The sequence below is a fragment of the Bufo gargarizans genome, chromosome 10 (genome assembly GCF_014858855.1).
Source record: "Bufo gargarizans isolate SCDJY-AF-19 chromosome 10, ASM1485885v1, whole genome shotgun sequence".
Lineage (NCBI taxonomy): Eukaryota > Metazoa > Chordata > Amphibia > Anura > Bufonidae > Bufo > Bufo gargarizans.
The window spans coordinates 56,530,872-56,555,019 of NC_058089.1; the positions used below are offsets into that span (position 1 = coordinate 56,530,872).

The 24,148-nt window shown below is 44.4% G+C and overlaps 1 protein-coding gene across 1 annotated transcript in view; it reads right to left on the reverse strand.

Moving 5' to 3' along the window:
* The window catches only part of ANO3 (anoctamin 3), a 377,782-nt gene that overhangs the window by 93,593 nt on the left and 260,041 nt on the right, over window positions 1–24,148 (reverse strand). The window contains exon 2 of the mRNA XM_044269272.1: window positions 3,037–3,231. Coding sequence (XP_044125207.1) covers window positions 3,037–3,231 — 195 coding nt within the window. The remainder of the gene's footprint in view (window positions 1–3,036; window positions 3,232–24,148) is intronic.

Consider the following 24,148-nt stretch of genomic DNA (forward strand, 5'->3'; position numbering starts at 1 on the left):
CAAACTCACTCTATCCAATCAGTGCTGCCATTTTCAGACTGTGCAGGTACACAGTCTGAAACTGGTTACCTCCCCTCTGTACCCTTACTGAAGGCTAATAGCAATTCATTCATAACTTCTAGTGCAAAAAATAAAGGAGTCGTACAACATAGAGACATAAGAATAGATCCTCCAGAATTGTTAGTACGTGCAAAATGCATGGAGCTATTAAAATAGGCAGGTCAGGAGTGGTGAAAGGTCCTCTTTAAATCTGGCTTGCAGTTTCTGCAAGGAGAAAGTTTGAATATTGATGGGAAGGGCTTGTGACTTTTTCTTATTGGCTTTGTAAAAGGAGTATTTGCCAAATTGGCAAATAATCTCCATAACCGCAGGCATGTTCTGGGGAGCTTAGAGTCAATATGTTTACACCTTTTATTTGTTTAGAAAGGCGAATGGCCTGTGCTAAAGGCTCTATAGACATGGTAAATATAGGAGGAGAGAGGGGGCAACCTTGTTGGGTACCATTGGTGATTGTAAATGTTGATGACAGGGTATGATTAACACATACTTTTGCTGAGGGGTTGCTATATAGTACCTTCACAGCTCCTAGGAAGGGGCCGCAAATTCCCATTATCTGTAGCACGGAGAAGGCAAACGACCAATTAATGCGGTCGAATGCCTTCTCGGCATCCAGAGTTATTAAAACCGCTTCTAGGCCTGATCTCTCAATATAGTCTATGTTATTCACAACTCTTCTGGTATTAGCTATTTTTTTGTCTGCCTTTAATAAAGCCTGATTGGTCACAGTTTATTAAAGTAGGTAAAATAGGGGCCAAACGGTTAGCAAGGACTTTAGCATATATTTTCAAGTCCGTGTTTAGTAGTGAAATAGACCTAAAGTTTTGTGGGGTGTCTGGTGGTTTCCCTGGTTTTGGAATAGTCACTTTAACTGCAGAAAGCATCTCTGCTGGAAAAGTGCTTATTTCTCCTATGCAAAGATATAAACTTCTTACTTTATTTCACTTGAAAGGGTTAACTTTCACTGTTTAATACTGATTAACTGCATTTTATATGTATGTTGTGATATATATCTTGTTCACTTGCACTGTATTTACATGGCTTTGGTGAAAGGTTTAATGTATGCTGAGAGACTTTTGGGACTTTGAATAAGAAGCAGGTAATTTTCCACAGCTGCCATAGGGTTTAAAGAAGAGCATGTTTTGGAGGGAAAAAGCCAGACTTGTTTACCACCAAAACCAGTGTCTGGTTTTTGCTATGCTGTTATGTCTGGAAACTTGTTTTCATCTGGAAAAACTGCTGTGTTATTGCCATTGAGTATCGTTGAAGCTCTAATGTAAGTCTATGAGAGATGGAAAGTGTTACAATGTATCTTTTTGTGCTGAGCTTCTCCACTCGACCCCTCTCACTTGAAGGTTCCAGTCCAGCTAGAAATGGTATATAAGGAGAGCAGTCAGATCCCCTAGTGTTCTGCAGTTAGGAACCAGTTCTTGGAGGGGAAAACTCTTTCAGACTGACCAGTGAATGACCAGAAGTAGACGCTGAGATAGGGATGCTGAGCAACAGACCATGGATCACCAGCCCTGTGACCAAGGAGCCATCCAGACTACTGAGCTGCAATCCGTGGGCCTTGACCAGAGTAATAGCCTTCTAAAAAAGAGAGCGGGACAGCTAGTTTAGGCCTTTCCTCAGCATCAAACCCTTCGTCTGCCAGGGAGGAGCCTGGAGAAGCCAGCCCTATGCCTCGCCTGTATTGTTTTGCACCTGAATTCCTCTAGTAAAGAAGCACCCTGGTTTACTGCAGACCTTGACTCTCTGGACTTATTTCCCATTGGGGTGCACAACGCCTTTCCATCCCTTCCGCAGAGCAGCAACATGTGGTGACACCTTGACAGTGTCCGGGGGACCCAGCGTAGTGTTGGGGCCACCCCAAACCTGGCCACTGCACATCACCCGTAGGCTACCATGGTAATAAATGTATACCACATGGTATACATTGTTTTACTGGATGCCTCTGTATGGAATAGCATGGAGTTGCTGAAAAGTAAACTGGCGAACACTAACCTAATGGAGGCCAGAACATCTTTTTGATAAGTTATTGGGAAATTCCTTTCCGCTATAGATTGATATGAAACTTCAGCGTCCTTTACCAAAATGAGGTCTACAGCATCTGAGGTTTGTGTTATGTTGTTTCGTAGCAGAACTATATAATACACACTTCAGCTGCTGCAGAACATCTTTTTGAAGAGTAGGGGAGAGATTCCTAGGTGGCCGATATGAAATGCCCTAATCTTTTCCAAAAAGAAGATGTGCAGCATCTCTTTTGTGTTGTTTTTTTAGCAACTGGCAATCAGTACTGTGTAATATCCTCCAGCTACTGAAGGTGCGGAAACATGTAAGTCGTTCAGGGGACGGCACAAGAGATGAAACTCGGTATAAATGCCATCGGAGACAAACAATGTCTATGTAGCACAGCTCATCTTTGTATAATCACCAGCTTCTGACATGAATATATATTCTATATAATTTTTAGACATGTCAATGGAATTTTTCCACTAAGGTGCATTACCGTAATATCTACTGCTCTTCATTGCCATGAAAACTAAATCTGCACACCAAGTAAGCACTGAAATAATTATAATTTGGCCAATTCAAACAGCGACACAAATTCCTGACAAAAAGAAACACAGCTTTCGAATGCTACGATAAAGGCAAACTACTAGGAAACGGAAAATGTCAATGTTGCTTCTATATGGTCCTTACAATCATCAAAGACATTGAAAAACCCTGAAATATTCCTCAGATCTGTGAACAATCTGCACATATATGATTGCCTTACCTCCTATGCTGTGACATAATATCCATTAAATATTATTTTTTTGTTTGATAGGTTATTCTATTGCCGTAAAAATATTATTATAATAATAATAATAATATACAATTTCAGATCAATAACAAAGTCCACACACTAGAATTGCCCTTCAACTCCCAAGCCTTCTGACCTTGAATCCTATTATGTCAAGAATCAATAGGTTTTACCTTGCTGAGGCTCTGCATCGATTGCTGACGATCCTTCACTATCTGGTTGAGGCTGGACTTTATTCTGCTGGAGCACTGTAGACTGCTTGTTCAGATGCTGGGGGTGGGTTTGGCTCTGGGCTAAACATGGCATACTTCTTCTTGATGGCTTCAGTTGGTGTTCTTTATCTGTTCCGCTCTTGCTCTTAAACATCCCTAATAGAGTTAAAAAGACAATAATGTTGGCTTTTGCTGTCCAGTTTTAATAAGCTAATACTGTAGATGCAGAGAAAATTTAGAAATGACTATTTGTATAGTGCAACCTATCAAATGTAACAAGTAGCAAGAAGGCAAATGAAAGCAGTTGAGATTTTTCCTTCAGCTGTTTGCATGGTGACAGGCTCTCAATGCTTACATGATGCAATGCACCTTAAGACTAGCATGGTTACATACATGTCAGCGTTTGCATCTATACCTGCTGCACATCTCATTACTTGCATGGTGACATACTGTACACCTCACTGTTACATGGTGACTGACATACCATACATCTCACTGCTTGCATGTTTACAAACACATCAGTACATACTGTACATGTTTACAAACATCCCACTACTTAAATGGTGACTGACATCTAATTGCTTCCATGTTTACAAACATCTCACTGCTTGCATGGTAACATTCATCTCTCTTCTTCCATGGTGGCATATATGTCCTGCTTGCATGGTGACCTGCATCTCACTGCCTGCTTGATTACATACATCTCACTGTTTGCATGGTAACATTCACCTCGCTTCTTGCATAGTGGCATATCTCTCACTACTTGGATGGTGGCAAACTACTTACTGCTTGCATGGTTACACAACATACATCTCACTGCTTACATAATTACATTCATCTCACTGCTTGCATGGTTACATACCATACATCTCATTGCTTGCTTGGTGACATACTGCATATATCTGTGCTTACCACTGCCGTAAAACTGTATTGGGAAAAATCCTAAAAATCCATAGAAATAACCTATGTGCATAAACCAGTGTTCACAATCAGAGTGGGAGTGCGGCATAAATGAGAGGAGAAGCTGGCGAATTTAGTTCATTACATCATTGGGAATTATGTGAAAGAAGACAAAGCACAGGCTCTTTGGGTGACAGAGGGAGCTGTGGGTTCTCTGGAGACCGAGAGGCTCTAATACTAAATATAAAGCAGAGTTGTCAGTAATGAAGCCTGGATGAAGTCAGATGTAGTTAAACAATTTATTGGAAGTGTCTAAGTACATTGTGGCTCCTACTATTTATCTTAGCCTGGGCCACATATGAGGTACTACAGTATATGTTTAGTATAATGATAGAGAACGGGTGTACATTAATGTCTTGGAAATCAGAAACATTATTACCTGCAAATCTTGTATGACACTTTGCTGAGACTAGCCATAACAAGCAACTAAGTGTGAACTTTGTACGTAGAGGCACATTTGGCTTCAAGCTCCTTTGCCCCAGTACAAAATCAGTAATAGGTCCACCCATCCGCCATGTGTCATTCATAACTGTACTTGTCAACTCTTCCTAAATGTCCATAAGGCTCCCAAAAGAAGGGGAGACTTCTCAATCTCCCAAAAGAGTTGGCACATCTGCCGGGTGCCGCAGAAGCCTCCTGACGCTATCTGCGTGCAGTGCCATGATGCTGCATCATCAGACTCAGCTCCAGCATCCAAAAACACATTGAGGTGGTGGCGCCGCATCACGAAAGGGTTGTGGTCTATTATAAAATGGAAATGTTCTGCGAAAAGTAATGTGCCAAAGGCCAAAAAAAGTTTGCCGGACCTCCAAGAGGCTACTTTATAACATTTGGCAAGGGTGTTTATAATACGGTTGTCTTCTTATGTGGTAGAGGGATCATGGGCTTCCTGAGGGCACCAGGGCCTGAATGTGACTACAATCTCTACACTCATTGTTTGTTCTGTTTATCATTTTTTTTTTTTCATGAGAACACAACAAGATTCACACAACTTTAGCTAAGATATGGTGCCGCTTGCTGATCAATGGGGACTGTGACACTCAACAATTGCTAAAACGCGGAGCCCAGCAGCTCCTTTGAAATTTTCTATGCTAAGGGTGAACATACAATGGAGGCCATGTGCTTGCTCCTGGAGACTTGGTTGGTCTCATGTAATTTGCTATTTAATAGGAAGAACCTATGTAGGACTCCCTTCTTCAGAGGAATGGAGAGAATAGATGGAGGACAAAGACTAGGTCCTTAATTCAATCTTTAATGGGTGGCAAACCAGAAAAATGCTATTGAGAACCCCTCTTCTATTTATTCCATCATTATTCTGTGCACAGTACACTCCCGTCCCGGTGTTGTGCAGATCCCAAAATTTCCACTCATCATATAGACTAGAATGCAACTGCCCTGCTACATTTCCTAATTGTTAATACTTCATAATTAGTTTCAATGATATACTGTATACCAGGGATCAGCATCAGCAACCTTCAGCACTCCAGCTGTTCTGAAACTACAACCCCCAGAATTCTCCATTCATATCCATGGGAGTTGAAAGAACAGCCGAGCATGTTTGCATGCTGGGAGTTGTAGTTTCATAGCAGCTGGAGTGCAGAAGGTTGCTTATCCGTGATATATACAATAAAATAGCCAGGGTGAACATTCGCATAACTGTAGCGGCAGGAAACCTCTGATCCGATCACGGGTAGTCATTTACAGTGTCTTGCACAAGTTGTAATCCTGTAAATTGCTGTGTTGGGGGAATCTACAATTGGATTCCATACACATCAGCTTCTGTCAATAAGTCATTGAAATTCCAGACTTGTACCTTGCTTCACGCTAGAGTTTATGGAGGTTCAAGAACAAAGCGACAGTTTCTCCTCTAAACCAACTGCTGTTCTGAGACTAAGGCCGTATTTAACCCCAGTGTCATTTATGGAGAGTCCATAGGGTATGCCACATTGCCTAAGCAGTAAGGCTACGACCAATGAGGTCTCACTGATCATAATGAGGGTTTCTTGCTCCCTTGCTGAGAATGGAAATTAGCAGTGAAAAGCAGAGAGTTAGCATGCATGTGTAGGAACTTTAAAAGGGAATACTCCTGTGCAGGCACACAATTCTCTTCAGTTTTCACCTGCTCTCTTCACCAGCAACATAATGTTATATATTTCATTGCCTTTGTCTCGCTAACTGCTCTAGTCCCAGTGGTCATGTGATCACTGGGGGGGCCTAGAGTCTGTCCGAGCTGCTGGATCTTATCAGACCCAGATCAGCTGTGTAGTGATGTTATACAGCCCTGTACACCCTCTCCGGGGGCTGTATTCCCGCTGTAACTGGAGCTAATATGTCAGCCCCCGTTACAGAAAAAACAGCAATAGAAGAAAAATATGTAAAGTTAAATGTCCCCCAAAGGTCACCTTATGGGGGAACAAAATGTAAAATAAAATAAAATAAAATAAATAAAAAGATAATATTAAAAGAAATTCCACCACCACGCCAAACCACGGCTTCTAGTCCCACCCCCCAGTGACCATAACTCATGCATCCCATATATCAAAAGGACAGTTATGGAAAGGGAACATAAAAAAATATTTTAGTTGCTCATTTTGCTATTAACAAAAAAAAAAATGAAAAAAAAAATCATGAATAATAGATAATCCCCTCCTCCCTAATTTTTTTGTTTTACATTTTTCTGGTTATAACAAAATAAGTATAAAAATACTTAAATAAAAATTACACCAAAATAAAGCCCTATGTGTAACCAAAAAAAGGCACAACAACTATTTACATAACCAATGTAGGAAAAAAAAAAGTTATGGTTTTCAAAGTTGCATGTACTGGAAAAAAAAAACAGTGCCCCTGGTCTGGAAGTGGTTAAAAAGGAAAAGAAAAACGAAACAATGGAAATCCAAAACTACAAAATATAGTGATAGGTGTGGTAGGCGACTCACCTATTTCTGGAACTCCAATAGAGCTGAATGGAGAGGTGGTGGCGTTTGCACAGTGTACCTTCGTTTACTCTGGGGGTCCTGTTCTAGAGCTCCCAACTCTGTGGTCTGCACCTATCTGACACTGGTGCCATATCCTAGCAATGTGAGATGGGCCAACCCCTATAAGGAAATATTCAGCTGAGGTTTTACCCCCTAGGAGTAATACATACAATCCCTTTATTATGACACCAGGGGCAGATGTACCATAGCTGTAACCTGTGCAGTTGTCTACTTATCATTACAGACAGGATTTAAATGACACATATCACCTGTATACACAGATATCACAGGATCCAGCACTCACAATATAAGATTGTCAAAGCTTATCAACTCCCTCCTGACCTCTACACAGGTCACAGAACATGCCTAGAAAACTGCCATAGAAGTCAATTGGTCAGCTCCTGTCCATTGTGTCTAAGACCCATGAGGCTGCTGTAAAGTATATCTCTAAAAGCTGTTAAAGGAGTTTTCCAGGATTTTGATACCGATGACCTATCTTCAGGATTAGTCATCAGTATCTGATTGGTGGGGGTCCAACACCGGGACCCCCACCGATCGGCTATTTGGAAGGCACTGGCACTCCGGTGAGCATTGCGGCCTTCTCCATGCTTACCAAGCACAGTGCCATACATTGTATAGTGTCTGTGCTTGGTATCGTGCTCAGCCCCATAGAAGTGAATGGGTTTGAGCTGCAATACCAAGCACAGTCGCTATATAATGCACGGCACTGTGCTTGGTAAGCTAAAAGAAGGCTACAGCGCTCACAGGAGAGCCAGTGCCTTTCCAAACAGCTGATTGGCAGGTGTCTCGGGTGTCGGACCCTCACCGATCAGATACTGATGACCTACCCTGAGGATAGGTCATCAAGTATCGAAGTCCTGGAGAACCCTTTAATAAGATATCTAGATGAGCTCCTAAGAAGCTCTGCCTCTGATGCCACCAGATGTAAGGCAGCTATCTTATAAGTCAATGTTCGAGCTCATTTGCATACAGTCTTCCTAGAACTCCAGAGAAGCATGTATGACCTCCGCACACCAATTAAGGCGCTCTCCATAAGGAGATATATAACCCCCCCTCCCAAATGCTGTAAAGAACTGCTCAGGTAATAGCATTAAAAAATCTGCAATCATAAAAAAAAAAGGATATGTGTTGCCAACTGGTTTTAATTGGCAGGAAAAAAAAATTGTGACACTCTTAAAACCCCATCATTAACGTTTGCTGCCGTTAACAGTGTGCCCCTCCAGCCCCCAGCAGCAGCATCCGTAGCTGTAATCACTTTTCCATTGCCTAATGACTTTGGCCGTTCCGAATAAAATCCTAGTTTTCCGCCCTGCCAGTCACTAATCTGCTTTGTCCTCCTAATGTACTTAAATCCTTCTAATCATTCTGTAGGCATGTTATCCGTGCAGAGCTAACACACGGCAGATTTACTGATTTCCTTACTGCTCGCACTTCATTAGGACTCCTGTAATATTATCAGTATTGTATCACAAGGAGCTATTGACCCGCTCCCCGCGTCCCTTATCTCGGCTGAGCAGAGCTGAGCAGGTACAGATGCTTCCCTCTCGGCTATGGGGAGTCGTTGGCAGTCGTACAGTCTTGCTCTCAAGTCGGTAAACTGAGTTTATAGAACGAGGAGCTCGCTATGTATTCAATTGTCTGCTCTGATTAAAACGCAGCCGAGCCGAAAGCCTCCCTCATTTGTTCTAATACAATTGGGATAGATTTCTTATTAACATCTAATTAACTGTTTGCTGAGTTTTTAGCAGATGATGATGTATGACTCAGCTAAAGTACTGCGATAACATAATTTAATATTGTCCTTTCCCAACACGGGCAGCGAACCGGTCACAACGAACATGTAATCTCATCCGCCATGAGCCTGTTATAAAGCAGGAGGAGCTGAGCAGATGGTTATATTGTTTAGATAGAAAAAATGTCATCAAACTTTACTCAGTTAAAGAGTGTCCTTCAATCAGGATCGAACCTATTAAACCAGACATAAGATCTGGTAGGGTCGATCCTGCTGAATAAAATGATCCCAGTTTAGTGAAAATCAGTTGCAGAACACTAGCACTGCTCAGCCACAAACAAGACTGCTGTGAATTGTAGGTGTTTCAATAAATGGGTTGCTTCCCAAGCCTATTATTTTTATTTAGTCTTCTTACTTTATTTTAAGAAATTTAAAATAAAAAATGCAAATGAACACATCTCCATTGTATTATTATTATTATTATTATTATTATTATTAATATGTCATTATTAGGTCCAGATTTATGGAATATCCGAATTAATTATAATAATACTAGTCACAGATCCAAATCTCCTATAGAGACAGTGGGAAAGAAAATGCTGGTTTCCTGCAGACACCACTAGAGGGAGCTCAGCATCGTACTGCATACATTTTATACATTGAACCCAGTAATAACACAGTATGCAGTAAGATGATACAATAAGAAGCACAGTGCAGTATATTGAGGTCTGAAAACATTTGTATTCAAATTATGAATGCTTTTACTAAGAATAACCTGTTCTAGGCTGTTAAAATTACTCCTAATTACACCTAATCTAAGACTTCAACTTCTTGCAGGCCTAGGGTGGAAAGTACATCAGTGTGAAAATGTTGCCTAAGCTCTATATTTTAAGTTTATATTCCATTAGACCATCAATTATGACATTGCACGGTCTTGTTCTGGTTAAAAGACTGATCCTTGTAACTTTAAATCTCCATACTTGTCAACAGAGGACCCTTGGTTAGAGCATGTTATTGACCTGTCTGCTCCTGTGGCTGGCTCAGTTTTATCTCCTGCGCTTTGGGTCACCACAAAAACCCAGTGAACGCTGATGATGCTAATCTTACTGGGTTATCTAACCCCACCTCAGATGGTAGGACACATTTTTCAAGTCATTTGAAGGCAGTCCTGCGCCCAGGCCTCTCTCCAGCTCTGCTAGTTCACTGTTCAGTTCAGTTCCTCTGCATCAACCTTCAGCTCAGCTTTGCTACTTAAGTTCAGCCCTGCTTCATCAGATCAGCTTTTCTACACCAGCCTGCTACACTGGTCTTCAGTTAAACTCTGTTAGATCAGCTCAACTCTGATACATTGGTCTTTATTTCACCTGTGCTGCATCCAACTTACAGATCCACAATACTGGCTCTCCAGCTCCGCTACTTCTGCTCTGCTACCACTTTTCTCCAAGATCTGTTGTACAACTTAGCAGATCCACCTCACCAGGTGAGAACATAGCACTGCCAATGCACCAGCAGGGCCCAATGCTAAAAGGCAACAATGGTGACCACAGTGATCTAAATTATATTTCAATTAATTAATCTGCCATGTGGTAGGCAATCAGATCTCTTGAAGAGGTATTCCCATCAAAACATATATGGAGAGGTGGCCACTAGCCACTCATGCGCGACTGTCTCCATTCATGTCTAAAGGAGCTATGAAAATATATTCGGAACATAGAAATGACCGTTAGACCTCCAAATTATGGAAAAGTCTACTTGAGCTTGTCTGTTGCTATGACATTGTGCCTGTAGCAAGGTGGCTATAAATCATGCATGTCATCTCATTGATCCAGATTTAAATTTTTCACCATGATTTCAACATCTCAATGTTCTCCATGTAGCCAAAGCCTGAGGTAGATGAAGGCCTAAGCCAGTTTGTTTCGCTTGTACCATCTAAAACCTGAAGGTTTTCTATCTGTTCTGTGAGAGTCATTATCTACATGCTGGGTGAGTACTTCAGCGCGATTTGTAATATGTGTTAAAGCAGTTCAGATACAGCAGTCTATAGAGTCGCCTCATTTATCTCTTTGTCATATAAATCTTCCCAGAGCTAAAATCATCCAACAAACTTTTTCATTGGGTTTTAATCTACTTTTTATTGCATTTGACTTTTTTTTTATCACATACAGCATATGGATAATATAGGCAATTTATTAAATTGGTTCCCTACCCAGTGCAAGTAGATGTTTATTAAAGAGACAGGCTGCGGAACATAAGGATGGCGTTTCATTCTACAAAGGGCATGGTCAACCACCTGCTTGTACAAATAATAACAAATCATTTGCTGAAAAATTCCTTCTTTGTATTGGTCTACTTGAGAGGTCATACTGGAGGCACGGAGAATCTGCAACGGTGATTTATTATTGACGTAGGCTAAAGGTCCCTTCACACTGGACAATGATCAGGGAAATTATGAATTATTGGGAAGGAGTGCTCTAGGAACTCTCATTCCGGATAATTGGCCTGTCTAAAAGTACAGCTGATGAGCCAAAGAACGAGTGGTTACCTAAAGCATCATCTCTGGGCATTGAAAATTCTCTCTCTTTCCTTTAGGGCTCATGCACACGACTGTATTTTTAGTATACATCTGTTCTACATTTTGTGTCAGGTATCTGTATTTTGCAGTTGTGTGCAAAAGGCTTTAAGCATTGGATCTCTCTCTCTCTCTGTCACGGGACGCTCTCCTCCTGCCTCTGTGCAGGAGCGCACACAGCGTCCTCGTCTCCTAGGTGATAGGGGGACGTCTCCTTCGCGCGGCCGGCATCCTCAGTTCCCCAAGCAACCAGGGGAGGTCTGAGCACCGAGCTAGGCACTCGGTACTCAGCTGTATTCACTAGCGTGGGTCATTTTGCGCTGGCCACGTCACATGACCCCAGCTAGGCAGTATTTAACAGGCAGCCTGCTGGCCACAGGTTGCCTGTTAATTAGGTTAATTAGCGATTTTGTTACATGGCATGCTTACCTGTTCCTGTGTTCCCTGACGATCCTCTGCCTGCTCCTCTTGTACTGCGCTGCTCTCCTGGTATTCTGACCCCGGCTTCCACCTGACAATTCTCTGTGGACTCCTGTGGTACTTTATTACTCTCCTAGTATTTGACTCCGGCTTCTCCTTACTATTCTCTGCTTACTCCTTTTGTATTTCATTGCTCTCTTGGTATTGACCCGGTCAGTTCACTATCCTTTATTTGTCTTGTCTGTCCTCCCAGCACGTATTCTAAGCTAGGGACTGCCGTCCAGTTGTCCCCTGTCATCAGGACTTGCGAGGCAAGTATGCAGGGCCAGTGGTGAGGGTGGAGCGTAGTGGTCACTTTCCTCCCCCCTGTGTGTGTGTGTGTGTGTGTGTGTGTACGTGACCGTTACACTCTTTAAGCATTGGATCTCTCTCTCTCTACTTTTGCCATTGGATCACTCCTTTAGGCATTGGATTGCCCTCTTATGCTTTCTCTCTCTCTCTCTCTCTCTCTCTCTCTCTCCCTCTCTCTCTCTCTCTCTCTCTCTCTCTCTCCTTTAGGAATTGTATATTTCTCTCTCCTTTAGGCATTGGATCTCTCTCTGTCTCCTTTAGGTATTTCAAGACTTAAACAAGCAATGATCCTCTGATTACAGATAATATATATATATATATATATATATAGAAAAGGAAAGTCCGCAGCACTCCTGAGGAGTGCTGCGGACTTTCCTTTTCTACTGAATTTGTCCCATATCGAGGGACTGCCGCGGGCACCTGCACAGTTATATTTGCACTGAAGGGAGTGCTGCCTGAATCTTTCCATGGATATATATATATATATATATATATAAATAATATATAGTATTACAGTACATGAAAGGTGCTGTCCGAGATTTTGAAATTGACGGTCTATCCTTAGAATAGATCATCAATGTAAGATTGGATGGGGTCTGACTTCAGGCACCCCCACCAATCAGCTATTTAAAGATGCTGCAATGCTCTGGTCTGTGCTGCGGCCTCTTCCTAGTCAAGTAACGTCCTGGTCATTGGTTATAGTCTGTGTGCAGCTCAATTCCGTTTAAATGAATGGGGTAGATCTGCAATACCAAGCACAACCACTGCATAATGTACGGCGCTGTGCTTGGTAAGCTGGGAGCCTCTTCAAACAGATGATCAGTGGGGATGCCGGTGGTTGGTCCCCCGCCGATCTTATCTTTGTGACCTATCCTGTGACCTATAGGTAATACACGGCAAACCCCTTCAATTTAGTTAGTATAAAACTGGCATGATGCCTTATACTCATTTATACATGGCAGGCCTAGAGGCCTTTGCCCTAGCCAGTCTCCCTCCAGGGCACCGCTTTGCAGGGAAATACAATGGAATGCATTCTTATGATAGACTGAGTCCTAGATGTCGGACTGCCACAGATTTGATAGAAATGCTATAATTTTATAAGATCGTAAAACACCTTTAAAGAGGAGCTGTCACCTCTCCTGACATGTTTATCATATGTAAAACCAATTCTTATGATTCTATGTTGTGTCATTCCTGTATTATTCCTACTAGACGTTTGTTAATGAATTGCCAGCAGACTGCAATAAAGGTCTGTCTGTGCGCTACCATTTGGAGGAGTGTCCCCGCACAATCTGACCCTATCCAATAAGTGCTGCCAATGTCAGTCTGTGTGTGCAGGAACACCCCCCCCCCCCCCCCAACAACTAGTAATCTGGACCTTGATTGCAGACTGCTGGCAAATTCTAATGGTAATAATTAGAGATGAGCGAATTTTTCAGAAATTCTATTCGGCCAATTCGCCAAATTATCCGAAAAGATTTGTGGCGGATCGCTTTAAAAACAGCTATTTTCTGGCTGCAGAGAGCCTTTCTGGCTGCGAGGCAAGTAGGCAGGGCCAGGGGTGAGGGTGGAGCGCAGTGGTCACTATCCTCCCCCCTGTGTGTGTGTGTGTGTGAACGTGACCGTTACACTCTTTAAGCATTGGATCTCTCTCTCTCTACTTTTGCCATTGGATCACTCCTTTAGGCATTGGGTTGCCCTCTTATGCTTTCTCTCTCTCTCTCTCTCTCCTTTAGGAATTGTATATTTCTCTCTCCTTTAGGCATTGGATCTCTCTCATTTAGGCATTAGATCTCTGTCCTTTAGGCATTGTATCTCTCTCTCTTTTAGGCATTGGATCTCTCTCTCTCTTTCTCTCTTTCCCCAAGTAATAACAATTGGTCAGACAAACTGACCAAATTACTCAAGTGTGAATTCAGCCTCATAGGTCGATGTTAGCGCCAGGTATAAAGAACCGTGCAGAGGCCCAAGATCTTACTGTAGCATAAAAGAAGCGCACTCCTTTAACACCCTCGTCAACTGATTCCACATAGATGTCTACAGAACCTGTTCTATTAAACGCTTATACAAGTAGAGCCCCCCGGACAGAGTGGAGAGGGTGTCAGCAGTAAGTTTGTGTTGACGTCACTGATTATTTTGCCCTTTCTCTGAACCGTCAGAACAATAACCCCCAAAAAACGGATCCTGTCTGTTGAGCATCCGCCTTCACTCGGTCAGCATTTGGTCAGTAATCCATCAGTATTGCTAATGCCCAAAAAAACAGGAGTGGATCTAAAACAGAGATGAGACGTGTATGGAATATTTGCATGTCTTCTGTGTTTTGTACCCACTCCTGCTTTTGGTTACCAAATTATAAGCCAATTCTGATGGGACCATACAGACCTTACAGCTGCTACACAGACAGGATCCATTGTACGTCTTATTTTTCCTTCCATCTGACAAATCAAAAGAAGTATCAAATAAATGATAATGTCAGCGGAGGCAGAATACTTAGGCATCTGAGACAATATTATTATGATATCACAGGTTAAAAGTAACACTCATAAGTAATTGTTCACAAGGCCTTTTTGAACAAATTGAGTCCATTTGTTCCAAATGTAGAGATGAAGATCCAAGTTCCCTGTCCTTTGCCATCTCAGTTTTTCGAAGTGTTTAAATCTGGTTATCGCCTTCTTCTAAGTAGTTTGACCCGCTTCCACTACTCGTCTGTCATTCCAGTAACACATTAGACGTGTCACTCACTGTGGTGGGTGACAAGTTGCGATCCACAAGTGACTGCACAGCAGCAGAAGCAGGTCAGAGGGCTAAACAGCTGATAGCACAGAAATGTGATGGAGAACAATTATAAATTACTTGGTAGCAAAATCTGCACTGCGGAGCCCAGGGCTGCACTGCAGGAGAAATTACCATATCCAATGTCCACTATAGGAGAAGGAAAAGTTTACGTAAAATCCAATATAACAAAACACATCTATAAAAATAAACCAAATATAAATCCAAAAATAAACAAAGATTGCAGGTCCAAACCGAATACCTCAACCACTGATAACTAAGTCAAAATTTAGGAGGTGCACAGCCGCGTTCATATATAGATGTAGATAACAAACACAAGTAAAGAGGGAAGCATATAAAAAACAATCATGGTTGTGACCCGGATGAATGGCACCTCCACAGCTTCCTTAGGAAACACGTGTCGGGGTGCGCTGATGCGGTTTTGGAAGACAAAATTAGGATTGGATCATAAAAGGAGAGAAAATATAAAGGATAGATACGACTTATCCCCTTTTTTTATATTCACACCTGGTTTTAGCTTTCAAAACTGCATGCAGAAACCTAGCTAGGCGGCCGCATCCTTATTGCGCTAAAGTGCATCATGATATGTGCTTGACCTTAACATTAAAAGGGAGTCACCCAAATTTTAGACCATTACCTACAGAATTACATGAGTAGTAGTAGTACTGTAGATATGTAATACACACATCATGTGTAGGGCGATCAAAAAGAACAAAAATAGGTACCAGAGGCTGCTCAACTTTTGTTGCGCTCAGAGCGGGGACTGGATCGTAGGCTCCATCCCTCTTTACTCTCTCACTCTCCTAACTAGCTCTGCTCCTCCCTCTGTTAGGAAGTCCGACCAGCCCACTCCTACCAAGGGAGGAGGAATGGGATGGAAAGTCCCATTCCTGTTGCCAACCACAGCCAACCATGTCCTATCTGTTGGTTAACAATATGTCTAGCATGACATTACATTATATTGCATTACATTACATTACAAACCATTTATAATATTAGTACCCCCCAGGTCTAAGGTACTACACACTTAACTGCTCCCTTGCCCAATGAGACCACAGATCGCTAAGTAAGGATACTTTCACACCTCCGGTGTGAAACTCCGGCATGGCTGTTTCGGCAGACAAGCTGAGAATCGGCCAGATACAAACTGCAGCCTGCAGCGGTTTGTGCCCAGCCGGTTTTCCGCTTGTCTGCCATTATGCGTTCCACCTCTAGGACCTGCACCGAGAACAGAGAGGGGAAGGTGGTGGCCGGACCTGGGGAAACCCAGCGCTCTCCCGTAGTAGTGAATGGGAGCGCACCTCGCTTGCGCGGCCACTGCTCCCATAAATTTTTGGGGAGCCAATTAAAATAGCCAAGCCAGCACTCTGCTATTTTCAGAGGCCCCATAGAAATGAATCAAGGGCAGCTGCACATGCGCAGTATGCCCTCCACAACTTTCGGGGCTCCGTTCTCTGTGTAGGTGCTGGTCCAGAGGTGGATACAGGGGGCATGTCCTAGAGATATGCCCCCATTGTCTGAGATGGAAAAAACCCTTTAATGGGAATGGCGGTCATTCCGTCTGCATCAAGCAGCGTCCAATCCGGAGAATCTGCCAGAATTCAAACCGTAGATGTAAAAGTAGCCTAAAAGGTATCATTGCATTCAGCTTAGCAAAACCCACTGTAAATTTCCTGGTGACAGATTCCCTATGATCTAAGTTTTCAAATTTGGAAAGCCTAAAATCAAATATAAAGGAACTGTGTACTGTACTCTTTATGTATGGAATATCCTGACAAATGCCCTATACCAGGGATGGCCAACCTGAGGCTCTCCAGCTGTTGCAAAACTACAAATCCCAGCATGCCCAGACTTCCTACAGCTATCAGCCTACAGCAGGGCATGGTGGGAGTTGTAGTTTTACAACAGCTGGAGAGCCGCAGGTTAGCCATGCCTGCCCTATACCATGCCCTGCATCTTGCTGAGGGTTTGCAGGTCACTGATGAGTAATTCAGTACACACTGTGAAAACAGCATAGTCACACTCAGCTCTGCTACATCTAGACAGTACATTAGAGAAAGTGTTGTGCTTCTAGCAAAATAGCAATACGAGCGAGGAACTTCATGCACTTTGCCCCGTGGTTGTACTGGACATTTTCGCCCTTTCACCGAAACGTGTTAAAATCCATTCCTCACAGCTAAAGGTTTCCTCTGAGCCCCTTGGCTGTGGTTTGGAATGTTCAGTAAAAAGCCAATCTTTTTCCCACGTGGAACGGAAGGGCAAATGGCAGCAAGCGAGGTCAAGTGAAGTCAACAGCAGCTCAATGAGATAAATGGTGGGGAGACACGTTCATAATATCTAAAAGCTATAAAGTGTTTCCAGCTACGCTGCTTCCAAAGACAATGCAGGCATCTTAACAGATTACATAATAACAGCCATTATCTCATTTCATAATCATATACAATGTAACATCCTGGGTTATATATGGATACAGCTCGTGACTATGTCCAGAATTAGGGAAAGTGAAGATCTGATCCAAACAATACAATACAAGTATATGTGACTAAGGGACCACTAACCTCAAGAGCTAGGGTATGTCAGCTACCACACCACAGCCCATGGGGACTTACTGCGTATCTTTGCTCAAAACACCAGCGTTACACGGGATGGTATAGGTAACGTAGTTTGATTACAAACATCAATCTGTTGGTTAATTTTTATTATACTATTTCTAGAGAGGGGGTGAATTTCTCAAAAATTCGATTCAGCCAGTTCGCCAAATTTTTCCAAAAAATTTGGTTCAACCCAAATTTATTTGTGGCGAATAGCATTGAAAAATGGCTATTTCCTGGCTGCAGAGAGCCTTTATAGTGGTGTAGAAAGCTGTGCCTTGCAGTAACACGCATAGGGAGGCTGCTGTGGTGGTGAAATAATACTGTGAGTCCGTATGACATGCAGATGACAGGCGTCGCTATTAGAATCACTGCACACTTCACTTATTTGGGTGGTTACAGGGCCAAAACTGACCAAATAACTCAAGTGTGAACTCAGCCTTACAAGTCAATGTTAGCGTCAAGAAGAAGCGCACTCTTCTTCAGATGTCTACAGAACCTGTTCTATTAAATGCTTATACAAGTAGAGCCCCCCGGACAGAGTGGAGAGGGGGTCAGCAGTAAGTTTGTGTTGACGTCACTGATTATTTTGCCCTTCCTCTGATCCGTCAGAACAATAACCCCCGAAAAACGGATCCTGTTTGTGGAGCATCCGCCTTCACTCGGTCAGCTTTTTGTCAGTAATCCATGAGTATTGCTAAAGACAAAAAAAAACTGGAGCGTATCCAAAACAGAGATGACAAGTGAATTGAATATTTGCATGTCCTCTGTGTTTTGTACCCACTCCTGCTTTTGGCTACCAAATCATAAGCCAATTCTGATGCAAAATAGGGACAATGTCATGCAGGCCTTACAGCTGTTACATAGACAGGATCCATTGTGCCTTGTGCATCTCATTTTTCCTTCCTTCTGACATATCATAAGAAGGGTCAAATAAATGATGATGTCATCCAGGCCGAAAGGCCAGTCATGAAGTGGGGAGGGTGGGAACAGCATGAGAAGTCCACAGAGTGGGCCAATGACAGAGTCTGGAGGTGGCAGCAGCATCAGGAGGAGGCCACATAGTGGCACAGTGACAGAGTGTGGAGGTGGTGGCAGCAGCAGCATCAGGAGGAGGCCACAGAGTAGCACAATGACAGAGTGTGGAGGTGGCAACAGCATCAGGAGGAGGCCATAGGGTGGTTCAATGACAGTGTGAAGGTGGCAGCAGCATCAGGAGGAGGCCATAGTGTGGCTTAATGACAGTGTGGAGGTGGCATCAGCATCAGGAGACCACAGAGTGACAAGGTGACATAGTGTGGAGGTGGCAGCAGCATCATCGGGAGGCCACAGAGTGGCACAATGACAGAGTGTGGAGGTGGTGGCAGCAGCATCAGGAGGCCATAGGGTGGCACAATGACAGTGTGGAGGTGGCAGCAGCAGAATCAGGAGACCACAGAGTGACAAGGTGACATAGTGTGAAGGTGGCAGCAGCATCATCGGGAGGCCACAGAGTGGCACAATGACAGAGTGTGGAGGTGGTGGCAGCAGCATCAGGAGGAGGCCATAGGGTGGCACAATGACAGTGTGGAGGTGGCAGCATCAGAATCAGGAGACCACAGAGTGACAAGGTGACATAGTGTGAAGGTGGCAGCAGCATCAGGAGACCACAGAGTGGCAAGGTGACATAGTGTGGAGGTGGCAGCAGCAGCAGGAGACCACAGAGTGACCCGGTGACAGAGTGGGGAGGTGGGTGGCAATAACAGTACCAGCTGAAGATGGTGGGTGAAAGAAGGAGCACTTGGCATCAAATGTGTAGCATTAGGCGGGCAACAGCATCAGAATAGTAGCTGAGGTACGTAGCCAGAAGAAACCAGTCTCCTTTGTCAAAGTGTTGGTCTGGCACCATGGATGATCTAGTCTGATGCTTCAGGCATTGGTGGGTGGAAATTCTGGCTGATCTACAACTGATTCATCTTGACAAAGGTCAGTCTGTCCACATTGTAGGTGGACAGGCGAGTTCTTCTTGGGGTAACTATGGCCCCTACTGTACTAAACGCCCGCTCTGATGCCACACTACTGGCCGTGCAGGGCAGCTTTTCCAGGGCAAACTCTGCCAGTTGCGGCCACAAATCCAGTTTGGCTGTCAATTAGTCCAGCGGACCTTCAATGTAAGGTGGCAGGGTGCTGTCCAAGTATGCCACCACCTGCTGGCTCAGGTTCTGCTCTACGTCTAGCTTCTGGTGAGTAGTTTCTTCACTAGGCGGGTGAAAAAAGCTGCTCATCAGTGACTGTAGACTCAGGCTGCTGATGGAGCTGGTACTGTTCCTGCCACCCCACCCCTCCCTACCAGCCATGGCAGTGGAACGTGAGAGCAGAGGGTCCCCAGTCATACCTGCGAGAGGATGGACGATCGTGCAGATAGGCAGCAGCCAACTGACTACACAGGATGTCTCTATAGTAGTTCAGTTTGTCCTCCCTCTCAGCGGGTGTAATAAAGGCCCCCACTTTGGACCGGTAGCGAGGGCCAACAAGGTGGAGAGACAGAAGTCATCCCTCTGCCGAATGGTGACAATTCGGCTGTCACTACGCAAGCAAGTGAGCATGCATCAGGCCATTTGTGCGAGTGACTTGGAGGGACTCTCTGCCTCCATCTCCACTGCATACTGCCACGGTGTGCTTGGTCCTCTGCCTCGTCTTCCTCATCGCCCTGTAGCTCCTCTCGCTGCTCCTCCTTTCCTGTCACCTGTGTAGAAAAACCACTCATTTCGCTACACATTGCTTGTGCTCCAATGTCCTCCTCCTCCAGTTCAGCCCCCACAGGTCTCATGTGGGCGTGAGATTTAGGTGCCACGTCTTCAGTCCCCTGACCAGCCAGATTTACCAGCATCTGTTCCAGGACATAAAGCAGTGCATTGACATTGTTCATCCCGTAGTCCTGGCAACTGACAAATAAAGTGACCTCCTTAAAGGGCCTGAGCAAATGGCAGGTGTCACGCATGAGCTGCCACTGGCTGACATCTAAGTTACACAGGGGAGTTCTCCTGTCCACTTAGATCATCAAGAAATTATTTATGGCCTTTCTCTGTTTGTATAGTCGGTCCATCATATGGAGGGTGGAATTTCAACGGGTGGAAACATCGCATGTCGGCCTATGTTGGGGGATGCCGTTCTGCCTCTGCAGCTCAAGGAGGGTGTGCTTTGCAGTGTACGAGTGGCTAAAGTGCATGCAAAGTTTCCTGGCCTTTTTAGGATGTCTTGCAGATGGGTGAAAGACTTCAGGAACCGCTTGACAACCAGATTGAACATGTGTGCCATGCAGGGCACATGGCTCAGCCCTCCTTGATGCAGCGCCAACATCATGTTCTTTCCGTTGACGGTCACCATGGTTCCGACTTTGAGTTGTCACGGAGAAAGCCAGGATTCGATTTCTTAATGGAGGACACAGAGCAGTTCCTCCCCTGTGTGAACTCATTCTCCCAGGCAAACGAGGTGCAGAACAGCATGACACCGCCATGCCCTGTGAATTGTCCCTGCAGTAGAGGCGGAGGACACGGTGGAGGATGAGGAGGCAGAGGCAGACATTGTCGCAGGACTAACGGCGTGAGAACATGGAGGCGGAAGCGGCATCACCTGGCCAAGTTGCTGGACCAGGACCAGCAGATGATGGGAAGGACAGACAGCTCCCTTCAGCTGAAGTGGTGGGGCCTTGACTGCCTTAAATTGGGTGTGTGCCATTGGATGATGCAGCAGTTGCTGGACCACCACATTGGAGCCTTGGTTCTCCCAGGCCACTTTATGGTGACACTGCATATGTTGACGCAGGGCCGTGGTGCCAACATTGGCACCCTGGCCACGCTTCACCTTCCGCCCACAGATTCTACAAATGGCCATGTTCGACTCTTCTGGCGGCTTAACAAAAAACTGCCACACCGCCGAGTAGGTGATTTTACCCCCAACACTCCGCACTGACTGACTGCTACCGCCACTGCTTCCATGAACCCCTGCACCACTACTTTCCGGGCAGGTAGGCTCCTGCGAAGCGGGTGGTCTACTCCAGGCACGTTTGGCTCCCAACTTCCCACTGCTGCCACCCTGCTGACTCCCGTCACTGATGTCCTCCTCAACGGTCTCTGGGTCAGGAGCCTGACCGCTTGCAACCCCAGCTCCCACGCCACTCTCCTCATCACTACTTGCTCACCTACCGGAGGAAGCGGTGGATGTCTCCTCCACATCTTAGCTGCCCAGTAGCTGCTGACTGTCCTCTAGTAGCTTGTCCATGCTGTATAGTGGAGCTGAGCCCACAGCATATAATACTTCTCTGGCTAAGGGAACAGAAAAGGACAGAGGCAGGTTGAGGACAGGTGAGGGCACAGGGCCTGCTTCCGGGCCATGCCAACTAAGGGTTGTGTCTGACGAACCCACCGACTCTTGGCTGGGGGTGTACGATGTCACTTGGGGCAAAGTGGATGACCGAGTCAGCCATTCAAGAACCGCTGGGTTGCTGGTCAAGACACGACTGCTAGATGACACCGGGAGCTCAGGCCTCTCGCTGCAACCCCTGCTGCCATGACATCTTACTCTGCTGCGACCTGTGCCCGCGCAAGAAACATTTAGGCCTCTGCCACTCCTCTGTGCAGGGCCTGGCACTTCTCTGTTTGACATACTGTTAGATCAAATAAATAAATAAATAGGAAAATAAAACACCCCAAAAAAGTGTGTAATTTTCTCACTTCACCACACAACTAATAAGCCCTTTTTCCCCACTAATACACGCCAAAAAGGGCTTTAGAACATATAACTCCACCGCTGAACGGCAAATAGGTCCTTATTTTTTTACACTTATACACGTCACAAAAGGCTTTAGAACATATAACTGCAATGCTGAACGGCAAGTAATATATATTTTTGTGCCAGTAAGACACGCTAAAAAGGGCTGTAATTTTCTCACTTCACCATAAAATGGCAAATACTTTTTTTGTGCCACTAATACACGCCAAAAAGGGCTTTAGCACATATAACTGCACCGCTGAACGGCAAATAATATATTTTTTTTTTGGCACTAATACACGCCGAAATGGGCTGTAATTTTCTCACTTCACCACACAACGGCTAATAAGCCCTTTTTTCCCACTAATACAAGCCAAAAAATGCGTTAGAACATATGACTACACCGCACAAGGGCAAATAAGACATAGAAATATTTCCTTGTAATAAACCCTGTTAATGGCTGTATCAAACAGCACTTGCACCCTAATAAGAACGGTTTGCTGGAATTACAGAGCTGTATAATGGCAATTTGGATCCGCAGTCAGTGCAGCAAGGTGTAATAGGATTGTTCATATTACCCAGGCTGTAACCTCCCCTACTGAACCCTGTTCTGCTTCAATACTGTGGAATGCTTCCTCCCTATCCTTTCCCTGATCTTCTATACAGCAAAATAAAAGTTTTAAAGTCCTTCCTAGCACTGTCCCTAGTGGCTGCTGACGTCTCTCCTGGCACTAAGTACACTGGAAAATGGCTGAATCCAAGATGGCTGAGGCTATTTATAGGGCTGGCTGATGATTGGCTGCATGCATGGCATTGTGGGTGATCTCTCGTTCCCAGAGTTCCTTGCTCCATGTCCTAACACGTGTAGCAGCCATTTTAGGAAAAAATGCAATTCATTACCACGAAGCGTGAGGAAATTCAGATTTGTTGCAAATTGAATTTTTCCTGAAATTCGGATCTAATTCCACTTCGATTTGCTCATCTCTAACTATTTCCTGAACTGACTATAGGGGCGGCCATCATACCTGAGCTGTTATTAACAGCATTTAGAATGCATTAAGAAAATTACTTTACAGCAGCCCCATGGTCCATAGACACAATGGTCTGGGGAGGAGACCTCATTGACTATCTAGGCCTGCTCTGTGACCTATGCAGAGGACATTGTACAAGGAAAGAATAGATAAGCTTTGAAAGTCACCTATTGCGATCCTGTCTTAGGCTACTTTCACATTTGCGTTCAGAGCGGATCCGTCTGGTGTCTGCACAGATGGATCCGCTCCTATAATGCAGACGATGGGATCCGTTCAGAACGGATCCGTCTGCATTATAGTTTAGAAAAAATTCTAAGTGTGAAAGTTGCTCAGACGGATCCGTCCAGACTTTACATTGAAAGTCAATGGGGGACGGATCCGTTTGAAATTGAGCCATATTGTGTCAACTTCAAACGGATCCGTCCCCATTGACTTACATTGTAAGTCTGGACTGATCCGCTTGCCTCCGCACGGCCAGGCGGACACCCGAACGCTGCAAGCAGCGTTCAGGTGTTCGCCTGCTGAGCGGAGCGGAGCCCAAACGCTGCCAGACTGATGCATTCTGAGAGGATCCGCGTCCACTCAGAAAGCATTAGGGCTGGACGGATGCGTTCGGGGCCGCTTGTGAGAGCCTTCAAACGGAACTCACAAGCGGAACCCCGAATGCTAGTGTGAAAGTAGCCTTAACTATACCCAGAGGTGATAGCATTACAGGCAGGATTAGAATGACAGATAAGCAGATAACTGCAGCAAAATGATCTGTACAGACCAAGAAGTGGCGCCTATTATTAGGCTTAGTGGCCAGTGCAAAAACTGCAGGATTTTATGCGTTTTGTTTAAATATAGTTAGTGACAAGGAAAATGAAAAATAACATCATCAT